Genomic DNA, 15,000 nt, shown 5'->3' with positions numbered 1-15,000 from the left:
TTATCCTATATTGTCGCCAGACGCACAATTGTGGCTTACTTTAACCTTAAATAAAATAAAAACAACTGAGGCTAGATGGCTGCAATTTGGTATGTTTGATCACTAGAGGGTGGATGATCAACATACCAATTTGCAGCCCTCTAGCTTCAGTAGTTTTTAAGATCTGAGGACGGACAGAAAAAAAGTGGTGACAGAATAAAGTGCGGACGGACATACATAGCCGGCACAATAGTTTTCTTTTACAGAAAACTAACTTGGAATATACAGTATACCTGTTTTGACCTGTGAATATAGAATTTTTTGGGCCAAAGGCCAAGCACTGGGACCTATGAGGCTATTCAACACTGAAACGGAAATTGAATGCAAAAGGTTTGAAAGGTGTAACAGGAGGAAAACCTCAAAACAGTTGCACTATGAATCAATTGTTGGGAGATGGTGGAAAGTAGCAGGGAAGAAAGAGAATATGAAAGGAGGTACAGTAAAAGGAATGAAAGGGATTGCGGCTAAGGGCTGAACTGACGCTGCAAAGAACCTTAAGTAATGCCTACAGTGCACCGCATGAGGTGCACTGACGGCACACTATTCTACGGGTGTTTTTGAATTGTGGACAGCGTAAGTATACATGAACACAATAGTCACTTGACAATAAGAATATTTTGCATTTAATTTTGAGACAGAAGCAATTTTAATTATTTAATTCTTAATGCGTTTCATTCCTAAAGGTACACTCAATTTATGTGAAATTAAATGCCACAAAAACGAAATTAACATTTTTGGGAAATTAAATGTCCAAAAAACAAAAATTCAGATTTAATTTATGTGAAATTGAATGCCACAAAAATGAAATTAACATTTTTGTGAAATTAAATGTCCCAAATTTCAAATTTAATTTATGTGAAATTGATGCCACAAAAACGAAATTAACATTTTTGTGAAATTAAATGTCCCAAAACAAAAAATTTTAAAAATTAATTTATGTGAGATTGAAGGCCCAAAAAACAAAATTAACATTTAACTTATGCTCAATTAAATGCCCCAAAAACAAAATTAACATTTAATTTATGCTCAATTAAATGCCCCAAAAACAAAATTAACATTAATGTCAAATCAACGCCCCAAAAAATCAAATTAACACCAAAACAACCCATACATCTATTGACACCACTTCAACCCTCGTAAATGTTGAAAGACGTCAGGTGACACGAGTGTTTAAATTAAATAAACATTAATTAAATAAAATATACAGCTGTTGAAAAACGACTTTCGCAGGATTAAAGATAGTGATTGATTCTCTTGCCCTTCTGGTAATGTGTTTAGGTAGAGGCTTGATTGTCAGAGACACTTGATTTCCAAAGAAAGATATTTACAAGAGTTCCTTGGAAAGAGAAAATGGTGGGAGGGGTCAAGACTCTGTTCAACTTTGACCCCTCGTCAGGTCTCACCCTGGTTTGACCTAACGCGGCTGCATCAGTTGCAAGCACGCTTGAGGATAGGTCGTTAAATGAAATTTGTTTGTTACGTTAGATTTCCCGTGGGCAAATGACAGATTCGTGACCTTAGTTTGGTTGGTGATGGCACATACCGGAATCTTCGTTTTGTGAAACAGCTTTTGCCTTTTAAAAACAGTTTTGGCAGCCATGTTCTTGTTGAGTGCAAATGATCAGTATATACACACAAACGCACGCACATACAAGCAAACATACACACACACGCGCGCTCGCGCGAGCTCGAGTCTCCCAGGTACTGAATCTTTTATCAGTTTTAATTCCTCATCTGTGGTATTCCCGAGAACGAATGGGATATTAAATGACAATTGTAGTTGTATATATATATATATATATATATATATATATATATATATATATATATATATATATATATATATATATATATGTGTGTGTGTGTGTGTGTGTGTATATATATATATATATATATATATGTGTGTATGTATATATGCATATATATATATATATATATATGATATGATAGATATAGATAGATAGATATATTATATATATTATATATATATATATATATATATATATATATTCAGATATATATATGCATGTATACATTATAAATTACCATATTATAAGCAAATCTACGGCGTTAGTCGGAAAAGCACAATGCTACAAGCCCAGTGACCCCCAGACCAGTACTGAAAAGGAAATGGAGAACTGAAGAACAAACTAAAGAAGATAAATAACAGAGAAAGACGAATAAGATAGATAACAACCAGTAAGACCAATAACAAAGTAAAATAAATAAGACAAATAAAAGCAGACTATATCAGTATTCAAAAGAAGCATTAACTTAATTACTCTTCTTTGCCAAGGACAGCCAATGTCCGGAAAGTCTAGCCTCGCTACACAAAGACACAGACATAATTTGCAACACAGAGTAGACAGCTATATAAGGACGCAAAACGTTGTCGAACTATTCGTGTAGTGACCATCTATCTGTCATAAATCAAGAGATTATTATTGCTGCCGAGCTAAAAATAGCAGTGAGGTATTGTCATGGTATGATTTTTGTATCAATATTCACCGATCGAGTTGTATGTCCCCGCCCCCACCCCGTTGATGGCAGAGGCAGGAAGATGTCAGGTAGACTCTACCATGTGGTAGTCGCTTATAGCCTTAGATTCTTATGCTGATTGTTATCAGCAGTTCCCAAAAGGAAATCCGTGATACCATTTGGGACAGGAATTGAATATATAAATCTATCGGCCTGTCTAAATACTGTTTCCCCCGTAGGAGGACAGTGACGAAAGTTCACATCACGTAGTACACTATAGGCATTACTTTTCTTCGCGGCGTCCCTTCGGCCCCTAGCTGCAACCCCTTTCATTTTGTCTACTATGCCTCCGTTCAAGTTGTCTATCTTCCATCTTGCTTTCCACCCTCTCCGATCAATTGTTTCATAATGCAACTGCGTGGTTTTCCTCCTGTTACACCTTTCAAACCTTTTTACTCTCAGTTTCCCCTTCAGCGCTGAATGACTCATCACAGGTCCCAGCTTTTGACCTTTGGCCTAAATTTCATATTCCATTCCTATGCACTTTATCTTCCTGTTGTTTTTTCGAAGGCATTAAAATTCTTGGTCAGGGGAGTAAATTCACAGCCTGTTAAGATCATTATTTGACCGAGTTTCTCCCAGGTGAAGATTTCATGACCTTGGATTTTTCATCCCAGTGCATCCAAAGAATTAACATTCCTTCAATAATCATATAATATTCTTGGACACTGGAAAACATCTGCAGCCTCTGATGAGCTCAGCTATCAAGTTTCTTCAAGGACAATAAGCTCCTCCACTGACCTCATTATCATAAGCATGCAAAACATTATCATTTTATCAGTAACTGATAAAAATTCCTGGCACATGCAAAACATCTGCAGTCTCTGCTCGCCTCAGTGATCAGTAATGATGTTTAAATAAATTACTATGGCATATTTAATGAAAAAATTTATCATTAATATAGATAGTTTATTCATACTTTAGTAATGCCTGCAGTGCAACACGTGTGGTGCACTGGCGGCATTACCCGGTTCAGGGGCCTATATAGATTATAGCTAAAGAAATTTCTATGGGCGTGTACACTTGCTGTTTTTATTCTTGTTTATTATCGTTATCAATATTCCTGACATTTGTACAGAGGAATTTGAGTAGAATTCTCATCGTCTTTCGAATGTGGACAAAAAAATTACTATGAAAAGCACGATGTTATAGATTCTGTTCAGATGTTACGCGCTTTATTTTTTATTTCATCTTTTTTTTTTTTAGGAAAGGGATAACCACCTGAATATTGATACTGAGCCGAAATAAAAGTTTCACCGTGAATGATGACTCGCAGTTTTGTGTCTGTAAGCCTTCCCTTCTATAATTTTGTTCTCTTATGGATAAATTCTCATTATCAATCACTGTATAATCGACTGACCTCCACCAACTGGCGCTGCAGCGTTATGGTCATCGACACCTAAAATATCTGGTTTTGATTTATTTGTATTGAAATTTTTATATATGAAAAATATCTTAAAACTCAATAATCATTCAGTTCACTGAAGCATATGAATACTTCCACGCTTTGAATTCATGAAAATATATCGAAAAACTGGTAAGCATTCACAAAACTAATAAAACAGATTAATGAACACGAGGCTACTATATTCATCATGAAATTTAGGGTGCTTCCACACTACCGTATACTACGTTATAAACACATCTCAACAACTTATCGCTAACATAGCATAAACAGGTTGGAAACAACTTGTGTTTATGAAATGTTTTACTTTAGTATGGACTCATCCTAAAGCTAATCATTTTACAAGTCTGTGTTTATATTCATCATCAACTTTTTTTTTTTGGCTCAAAAAATCGAATGAAATGAAAGAACTGAAAGGTCCTGTCTCAGATCTGGTGTGACAGTCAATTATTATTATTATTATTATTATTATTATTATTATTATTATTATTATTCAGAAGATGAACCCTATTCATATACAACAAGCCCACTGGAGGGACCACTGGCTTGAAATTCAAGCTTCTACCGAATGTGGTGTTCTTTTGAAAGAAGCAACAGAAGGTAGTCGGAAATACAGAAATAAGAGATGTTATTATAAAATCAAGTAGGATGTCAGGCCATCGTATGGAAAGTCGACCAGTCCCTTAACATTCTGGGACTACAGAAGTAGTGACTGTCAACTCAAGGCGAATGATATATTATACTGGATGTTTACGAATCATACATTCCAGTCATCGTAGTTCTTTTCAGACAGATCATTTCTTTGGCTACGTTTCTGACTGGTTGTCACTATGATTTCTTTGAAAACGATCTTGATGTCTTTTGCCTTTGTGAAGTTAGTTGATATCTGTATTATAAGATCGTTCGAGGTTCACAGTTGAAGTCAATGGTTGAAATTTTGGTCTCGAAGGGACAGTCATTTGTGAATTTATATTAAAAAAAATGTAAAAGAAAAAAGACTGAACTTCTACTGCTGCTTTGTCAAATCAAGAATACGGCAAAAAAAGTCTGACAAACTAGCCTGGTAAAGTCTGTTAGAGAGAGAATTTGGTCTCGAGGGGGCAGTCACTTCTAAATTAATATAAAGGGTATGTCAACAAAGAGGCTGTACTTCTGCTGCTATTTTGTCAAATCAAGAATAATAAAAAAAAGTCTGACAAACTAGCAGGGCCCGCTGCTGTTCTGTCATATCAAGAATATATATATAAAGTCTGACAAGCTAGCAGGGTAAAGTCTGTGTTCACTCAACCACGAGACTTCTAACTTAAGCATAATTCTTCTTCTCGAGGAATTTTTTACGTAACTCCCCGAAGATCTTTAGGTCAATGATTTGTCTCCGTGATGAATAGCAAATGAGATTATGACTGTATGGGGAAGTCTTTATCCGCAGGTCACTTGACCCTCCAGAATGTACATCAAAATGCCATTATCAATAGAAGAGTTACCCTCTCTCTCTCTCCCTCTCTCTCTTAGTGGAATCGATTCATCATCAAGCATTATCGCTCTCTCTCTCTCTCTCTCTCTCTCTCTCTCTCTTAGTAAATCGATCATCATCAAGCATTATCTCTCTCTCTCTCTCTCTCTCTCTCTCTCTCTCTCTCTTCTCATCAAGTGTAACCTCTCTTCATCATCAAGCATCTCTCTCTCTCTCTCTCTCTCCTAGTGAAACTCCGTTCATCATCAGGTATTCTCTCTCTCTCTCTTTTCTCTCTCTCTCTCTAAATTCATCAAGTACTCTCTCTCTCTCTCTCTAAATGGAACCGATCATCATCAAGTACTCTCTCTCTCTCTCTCTCTCTCTCTCTCTCTCTCTCTCTCTCTCATTATCATAAAAGACAGTAATGATGAAAAGTAAGGCCACAGATCTTGTAGCTGTTTGTGATTTCGAATATGCGTTCTCTTCCTACCTCGTTCTCACTTAGAAAGAGAGAGAGAGAGAGAGAGAGAGAAGAGAGAGAGAGAGAGAGAGAGAGAGAGAGAGAGAACCAGTATTTGTTTTTTCTTTCTCATAAGTGGTGCTTAACTGTGAAAATGTTTTCTTTTGTAGAGTGGAAATTCAAAGACTATATGTGAATCAACCCTCTTTTAGCACAGGTGAAATTTTAAAGCTCTATTGGTATCAATGTTTTTCAGCACGGGTGAAATTTTAAAGCTCTATTGGTATCAGTGTTCTTCAACACAGGTGAAATTTTAAAGCTCTATTAGTATCAGTTTTCTTTAGCACAGGTGAAATTTTAAAGCTTTATTGGTATCAATTTTCTTTAGCACAGGTGAAATTCTAAAGTTCTATTGGTACCAATTTTCTTCAGCACAGGTGAAATTTTAAAGCTCTATTGGTATCAATTTTGTTTAGCACAGGTGAAATTCTAAAGCTCTATTGGTACCAATTTTCTTCAGCACAGGTGAAATTTTAAAGCTCTATTGGCATCAGTTTTCTTTAGCACAGGTGAAATTTTAAAGCTCTATTGGTATCAGTTTTCTTCAGCACAGGTGAAATTTTAAAGCTCTGTTGGTATTCAATTTTCCTATGGACAGGTGAAAACTCTAGACCTTGAATCAGTGCAGTCTAAGGTCAAGCATAATTTTTGCCTCTCCTGATAAACAAGGTTAAGTTTCGGTGACCTCAAACTAAGTAATACTTTGACCTGTCGGTGCCTTTAAACTCAACCCCGTGTTATACGCTTGCCAATGACGTCACCATCCATCGTCCACTGCCCGTTTTGTTTCTGAGTTTGCCCCACACAAAAATACAAAGGAAGGAAAAATGAAAATGCAAAAAAAAAAATAAAATAAAAAACTGGGGAACAATGGCACCCAAAAAAAGTACTTTTACACTTTGCTATAGATGTGACCTGCGCCGGGTGATTTCTATTCCCGTTTCTGAGTGATTCCTCAATTATAAAAAAGCGATGGAAAGAGAAGATAGAGGGCTTTTCATCCTTCTTTCTTATCAATTTTTTTTTGTATTTTTTTCCCCTTTTCTTTTGATTTATTTTTTCTCTCTCAGGTGGTCACTCTCATTGTTTAACTTATCTTGACGTGAAAGCTGGGGATGTAGATGGAGTCTGCAAGTATTATGAGAGAGAGAGAGAGAGAGAGAGAGAGAGAGAGAGAGAGAGAGAGAGAGAGAGAGAGAGAGAGGAGGGGGTGGGGCAGGGAGAAGTCGACCTGAAATTCTTCTGCATAATATTTCAGTAACTTGAAGTATTCGGGATTTCAAATGCACTTGGGATATTTTCGTTGGTCTTCTATAATACCTGGTCACTTGACTGAGATCTAGCCAAGGACTCTTTCAGTTGATATGACTGTAAACAGGTAACTGATAGCACCTAGCTACTGGCCTGAGAGTAGTGGCTTGCTGATGGCAACGACCTTCCCATCCCATTAAGAGCAGAATGGAAAGGAAAAGTTTGAAGAGTGTTTTTGGGTACTTGAAGTGAGACCAAACAAGATCTGATGACGTGGTCTTGACCTCTTCAACGCGAGATTAAACAAGTAGAAAATGTGCCGAAGTTTCTTCGGCGCAATCGAGTTTTCTGCACATCGTATAATCAAGGCCACCGAAAATAGGTCTGTCTTTCGGTGGTCTCGGTGTAATGCTGTATGAGCCGCTGCCCATGAAACTTTAACCATGGCCCAGTGGTGGCATGGCCTATATCGTTACCAGACGCACGATTATGGCTAACTTTAACCTAAGTGAAATAAAATACTATTGCAATTTGGTATGTTTGATGATTGGAGGGTGGATGATCAATATACCAATTTGCAGCTCTCTAGGCTCAGTTGTTTTTAAGATCTGAGGGCGGACAGAAAAAGTGCGGACAGAAAAAAGTGCGGACGGACAGACAAAGCCGGCACAATAGTTTTCTTTTAGGAAAACTAAAAATATACAATTAACTACTTTTCATCCGTGACGCCATCTCCTTCCATACTTCTTTCATCTCTAAATAAATTCTGTAGACAACATGCGACGATTTTCAAAGCCATTCCCTCCTTACCTCTTAATAACCAACAATACAGATGCACCTAAACAAAGCAAACATACAATTGTGAATTTTAAATATTAAACATTGCCTAAAGTTTATAATGTTTGGCGCAAGGAATAACTATTTGTGAAATAGGAAAACACGAGATACAAATAACGTTATAAAGCCTAATGTAAATACTAACCATATATATATATATATTTATATATATATATATATATATATATATATATATATATATCTAACCATATATATATATATAAAATATATAAATACATATATATAAATATATATATGTATATATACATATATGTATATATTTATATATAAATATATATATACATATAGCTTATTGTCAACATACTCTTAAGGGGAGTGCCTCTAGGAGGTGATCTCATTCTGCTACTGTGTCATGTACCGATCCAAAGGATGAGATAGCAAGTGCATGCCTAGAGACCATGCAAGTAAAGGAATCCTCCCACTCCATCCTAACGATATACTATATTTGTCTTGCTGGAGGACTGAAATCGTCATCCTTGCACTGGCCTGGGTGGTCAAGTGATTCATATCACAACTGGCGTCTCAGCAACTGAGGTCATTGACGCTGTAAGGTTCGTGAAGTTGATCTAATGAATTATTGCTTTGTTATTATTCTTTGTTTGTTCATATGAATCTTTTTTTTATTCATTTTTGTTTGCTAAAAAATTTATCATTACTACTACTGCTACAATATTGCAATCATACGATAAGCTATATCACCATTATTACAGTTTCATTATATTTATAGCAGTAATAATTTTATGCTTTATTCAATTCACTGAAGAAAATGGTCTTCAGATAACTGTAATATGCAACCGAAAGAGCAAATCGCCACCTATCAGGACCCCATGAAATGTTATCCTAGACCTATACTAAGAAGTTTTGAAGGCTTCAACTATGACAGGTATCCTAGTCTAGACGTAGACTCATGTTCCGCAAAAGTTTAGATAGTAAACGCTCTATATCCAAAGGGAGAGAGGGTTGTGAACACCTATGGAGTGGAAAAGCCTCTTATATATCAGTATATATAACAATCCATTTTTCTATCAAGGAATTTTACTGTTGTAGTTGTAGGTGATACGAAATGTACATTGATGCTCTTTGAAGAGCCAGCGTTTTATGGTACCTAGGCAGAAGAGCGGCTATATAGCTATGTTTGTGGAATTATTATTATTATTATTATTATTATTATTATTATTATTATTATTATTATTATTATTATTATATACTTGTGTGTATGCATGTGGAAGAGAGAGAGAGAGAAGAGAGAGAAGCGTAAGTGTGTGTGCTTTGTAATTAGTGCACACAGAAAGAAGAAAACGAGGAATTATTTCCTAACGTACTAATCAATTTACCGTTTTTCGATCTGTATGGCTACTTCCCCATAAGTCTTTTAAAATAAAAGAAACTTTTTCCTTCAAGCTCCTTAAAATTGAATTTCAATACAAACACAATATTTAGCTTCCATATAACTCTAACAGAACTCTGACAGAAGACAACCATTTTCAAAAACAACTTAACAGGAAAGTGCCAAGACAAATTTCGCGTCGCTAAAGCAGATTTAACAACGAAGACCAGTGAAGGCCAAAAGACCGACGGAGGAGGAGACCAAAGCATCATCAGATAAGCTACCGGGGGAGGGGGGGTTGCCTTCACAGGTAGTCAGTCAGACCTCCAGTATCCGAAGCCAGACCAGTTATGACATTCCAGATAACGCCGGATAACAGACGCATGACAGGAATAAGTCCGGTTAAAGCGATTACCGCGGAAATCGACAGGATTCTAACCGGGGCGGAGGTCGAACAGAGGAAATTCGACCCTTCGATAGCGGGAGCGTAGAGTCGAAGAGATGCGTCGCTCCGCAGAAGGTGGTTGAGTTCCCGCGGAGCTTCCTCCCGGTTTGTCACTGCACAATTGAGGAATAATAAGATGTGACGGTTGACGAATGGGCGTCCAGTTTTATCAACACCGAGCAATAATTGCATAATCGTTTTATAGCGTCGTGAATGATAATGATATTTTCCATAAATATGCGAGATTTTTGGGTACTACGGCTGCCGTGACCCAAAGTAGGCCTACCCAAATAGTTGACGCCAATACAGTGTCATTCCCCATAATTTAGCAAAGGGAAATGGTTGTTTTCCTTAAGATTTCAGAGAATGATTAAGTACGTTCTTTATGGGATAAAGAAATTCGATACTGGGCTTGAATTGAGCCTATAGGCCTATTAAATGACGCTGTTCTCATTCAAATCAGATCACAGACAAGTGAACATATATTTTGATCCTGTTGAACTTATAAAGTGGATAATTATGAACAATACGAGTAATGCTGTTAGAGTTTCAGACAAGAGATTCTTGGCTTTCGTAATAAAACTCAAAGGAATCATTTAACGACTAAAGTAGCGTTCAGCAAATCTTGCCGGGAGGTTTGTCTTCCGTCACAGGGAAGCCAAAATGCTGCTGCTGTTCTTCCTCTGCTATAGCGTCTATGATAACTCCCTACAGACAAGTTTCACCCGAGAGACCGTGAGACGTCTTACTGTTGTCCATAATGGCATTCTCGATCGAATAACATACATTCATACGTACATACCTACCCACTTAGATAATACGAGAACCATCATCAGTCTTTCCCCTGACCAGTCTGATCCTTCATCTGGGATGCAGCTGTAACCGATTTTTCAGAATCACTAGACCAATATAGCTATAACCGACTTTTGAGCTTCACTAGACCAATATCGCTGTAACCGACTTTTGAACGTCACCGCACTATACCAGTATAGCTGTAACCGACATTTGAACATTACTGCACTAAACCTACATCGCTGTAACCGACTAATCCAAGCTTTCTGAACTTCACTGCACTAGACCAATATCTCTGTTACCGACTAATCCAAGACTTTTGAATCTCACTGCAATAGACAATCCTCTTGTCAATGACCTGCACGAATGGCGCCATTTGACCGACTTCTCTCTCTCTCTCTCTCTCTCTCTCTCTCTCTCCTCTCTCTCTCTCTCTCTCTCTTCAAGGACCTACGATGCCGTGATGTCAGCTGAACACACTAATAAATAAATTAGTTAACCTCTCTCTCTCTCTCTCTCTCTCTCTCTCTCTCTCTCTCTCTCTCTCGTTAATGACCTATGGTGCGGTGACGTCAACTGGACACACTAATAAATAAATTAGTCTCTCTCTCTCTCTCTCTCTCTCTCTCTCTCTCTCTCTCTCTCTCTCTCTGTAAATGTGGAAGAGACCTGCTATTCATGTCTGCACTTAACACATTTCACAAGTCATTTGACCCTTGCTTTGCGAGGAGAGATAATCACCATCACCATTATATTACTATCATCATCATCATATCTTCATCCTCATATTTCATTATCATCATCATCATCATTATGGCGATCGCTTTTGGTGTCATGAGCCCTGAACTCCGGTTTCATGAGCGAGCAATGAACTTTGTAAATACGAGGATAAATAAATAGCAATGAAAATACTCCATTTTTAGTCTCAATATCAGGAGCAGCCTTGGAGTATAAGAAAGATCTATCTGTTGGTAATATTATCAGAAAATGCAAAGATCTCTTTATTTAGAAAAGTATCTGGTCTCTGTATTAAGAAGAGAAAGTGCAATCGAGACATCACATCAGGTAAGGGATTTGCGTAATACGAGAGAAAGTAATATATGGCAATTTTTATCAAGAGATGAGTGAGTGTACACAAATATAATGAATTATCATTGTATGAATTAGATGTAGCTTTCTTTTAAAACTATCGTTTTTTATTACTGTTTTTGGATAGTGACTCTTTTGTTCCTCATCTGTATTTATTGATGTCTCGCTACTTCTGTTTTTTAAATCTTGATAAGTGATTTGTGAGAGGTGAATTGTGAGTATGAATCAGATTAAAGTTAAATTTCGGAATAATTTAATCTTTAATCTGATTTAAAGATTAAATTATTCCGAAATTTAATTTTCTAAGACGAAATACAATCATAAGTCCCCGTAGGGGGATAGTGCTGTCAGTGCACCTCATGTTCCCAATAAAGAAAGTGCTCTTTCTCATCTTATTCAGCAAAAAATTCATAGTAAAACGGGTCACTGAGAAGCGAACGTTTGACCTTTTTCAAGAAAGTTTTGCCCTTTAGAAATTATATGGCTCAGTATTTTTCCACTTGTTCCCCGTAAAGGACGTGGCATGGAGTCAGAAATTCAGCAAAAATTGGTAAAACAGGTCACTGGAGAAGCGAGAACGCTTGACCCAAGAAAGTTTTGCACCAGAAATTATATGGCTCATTGTTTTTCCACTTGTTCCCAGTAAAGGACGTGGCATGGAGCCAGGAATTCAGAAAAAATTAGTAAAAAAAGGTCACTGAAGGAGGACGAACGCCTGACCCAAGAAAGTTTTGCCCTAGAAATTATATGGCTCAAGTGTTTTTCCACTTGTTCCCAGTAAAGGAAGTGCCACGGGGTCAGGAATTCAGAAAAAAAATTAGTAAAATGGGTCACTGGAGGAGGACGAACGCCTGACCCAAGAAAGATTTGCCCTAGACATTATAGCTTGGTGTTTTTCCACTTGTTTCCTATAAAGAAAGCGACTTGGGGTCAGAAATTAATCAAAAATTGGTAAAAAGGTCACTGGAGGAGGACGAACGCTTGACCCAAGAAAGTTTTGTCCTAGGAATTGTATGGCATTATGCCAGTGCTAATTCGACAAACCGCTGTCCACTTACTTAGCAGGTGGCTGTTACATAAACAGATACATCTTATCCGGGTGCATGGAAAAATTAGCATAGAGCGGGTAACAACAATGCACAGAGCGACCAGTTTTTGTGATAATTTTTAAAACGGCAGAGAATGTTGCTTGAAAAAATTGCATAACCTTCCGTAACCCCGATGCAAAAAAAAAAAAAGAGTCAAGAGTTAGATGTATGCATGGAAATGGCGATCTCGTCGTCAAACAAACAAACCGCGAAGTAAAAAGTCTTAAAAGAAAAATGAGAAAAAAGAAATATATATACGTAGTCTGACAGGTAAGTTGGTGCTATCATGCTCCCCTAGAGGCACCACCCACCCCGCCCTTACCCTACTCCTGTCAGTCACTACCTACCCTCCCCCCTCCCCCTCCTCCACCACTTCCTCCTCCCCTTCTCCTCCTCCTCCTCCAAGCATCCAATCCACCCTCCCCTCAGCCTTAAAGGCTCCCCTCCTCCATTTCTTCTTCCTCCTCCTCCACCTCCTTTTCGTCCTCCCTCCTCCTCCTCCTCCTTTTCGTCCTCCACCTCCTCCTCCTCCTCCTCCACCTCCTCCTCCTCCTCCTCCTCATCCAAGCATCCACTCCATCCCTCTCCCCCCACCCACCCTCCTTCTCCTGTTAGTCACTACCTGCCCTCTCCCACCCCTTTCATTTCTTCCTCCTCCCCCTCCTCCTCCACCTCCTCCTCCTCCTCCTCCAAGAACAGAAGTAAGCCAGGAAAGCTTCTTGATATCAGATCCGAGTCGAGTCTCTGGGCGACTTTGAACAATGGACTGAGACATCGAAATAAATGATGGGGTCCTGGGCGACTTTGCATAGAGCATGGACGCCGCCATTGGCAATCTAAATTTATAATGAGAGAAATCACAGAGGTCCTATTGTTTAGTGTTCAAAACGACGATAAGCGGGTGGACAGGACGCGGCGGATAAAAAAAAAAAAAAACTAAAAAAAACCGTAGCCTTTTAAAAAAGAAAGAATGAGAAAGGAAAAAATATATAAAAAAAAACGAGACTTAGGGGCATTGTTCTCCGGAGAGTGTGGGAGATCACATTACCTTTGTGATTTTTAAAAGAATAAATGACGGTCGTTTACTGAGTGACTGGAACATGTTATGATGTGGTTGGGGGGGACTCTTTTAAAAGGAATCTCTCTCTCTCTCTCTCTCTCTCTCTCTCTCTCTCTCTCTCTCTCTCTCTCTCTCTCTCTCTCTCTCTCTCTCTCTCTCTCTCTCTCCCAAGGAAATTAGTGACGTGACTCAGAAAGAATTCTCACGAAGTGTGTAAACTTTGACGTGGCAAGTAAGAGGTCAGAGAGTACTCAGATCAATTAGCTTTTTCTGCTTCTTTAATGATCTGAATTGTAGCTCGTATTACTTATAAGCATATATATACATAAACACACACACACATATATATATATAAATATATATATGTAAATATACATATATATTATAAATATATATAATATATATATATACTGTATATATATATATATATATATATATATATATATATATATATATATATATATATATATATATATATATATATATATATATATATATATATAGGGCATTGAAGAGGTACTGGGCTAGAAATGTGATCTAAAGGGATTTGTTGTGAAGGAAAATGCATACAGGTAAATAATATATGTATGTATGTATATATATATATATATATATATATATATATATATATATATATATATATATACATATATATATATTTATATATCTGAACGAAATTTCTGTTGAAGAAACTGCGCTATAGTTATTATAATTTGAAGACAAATATTTTCCTTCAATTTTAGGAATATTTCCTCATTCTCACCAAGAACACATAAAATTTGAGAATATTTATCTCGGAATAATAAAAACGGTAAGGGGAGTTGACTTCAACACACGAAAAATATATGAATATTTGCGTGTGTGTGTGTGTGTGTGTGTGTGTAAGCCTTAGCTAGTGATAAAGCCCTTAGCTCATCAGTTAACCCAACTGTGGCTGGGTACCAAGGAAGCTGAGGTCAAGAGGGCATGGACCTGGCACCTTTAGTGACTTAATGAGAATCTACTAAGCAACATCTTCTCTTAAAGTCCTGTAACGTCGCCAGTAATGTCAATATGATTATTTCATCGATTTAGCTTGACGAAGCTACTTACGACCCAGATGAGAACTCGGGCTAAATTTATTACTCTTTTG

At 37.4% G+C, this 15,000-nt stretch overlaps 1 protein-coding gene across 1 annotated transcript in view; it reads left to right on the top strand.

The window, feature by feature from the left end:
* The window catches only part of LOC136846328 (uncharacterized), a 46,761-nt gene that overhangs the window by 10,258 nt on the left and 21,503 nt on the right, over positions 1–15,000 (top strand). The window contains exons 2-3 of the mRNA XM_067117128.1: positions 9,803–9,944; positions 13,107–13,509. Coding sequence (XP_066973229.1) covers positions 9,803–9,944; positions 13,107–13,509 — 545 coding nt within the window. The remainder of the gene's footprint in view (positions 1–9,802; positions 9,945–13,106; positions 13,510–15,000) is intronic.

This window comes from Macrobrachium rosenbergii, chromosome 15 (assembly GCF_040412425.1).
Source record: "Macrobrachium rosenbergii isolate ZJJX-2024 chromosome 15, ASM4041242v1, whole genome shotgun sequence".
NCBI lineage: Eukaryota > Metazoa > Arthropoda > Malacostraca > Decapoda > Palaemonidae > Macrobrachium > Macrobrachium rosenbergii.
The sequence above is the reverse complement of the archived record's forward strand: the minus strand, read 5'-3'. Positions and strand labels throughout refer to the sequence as shown.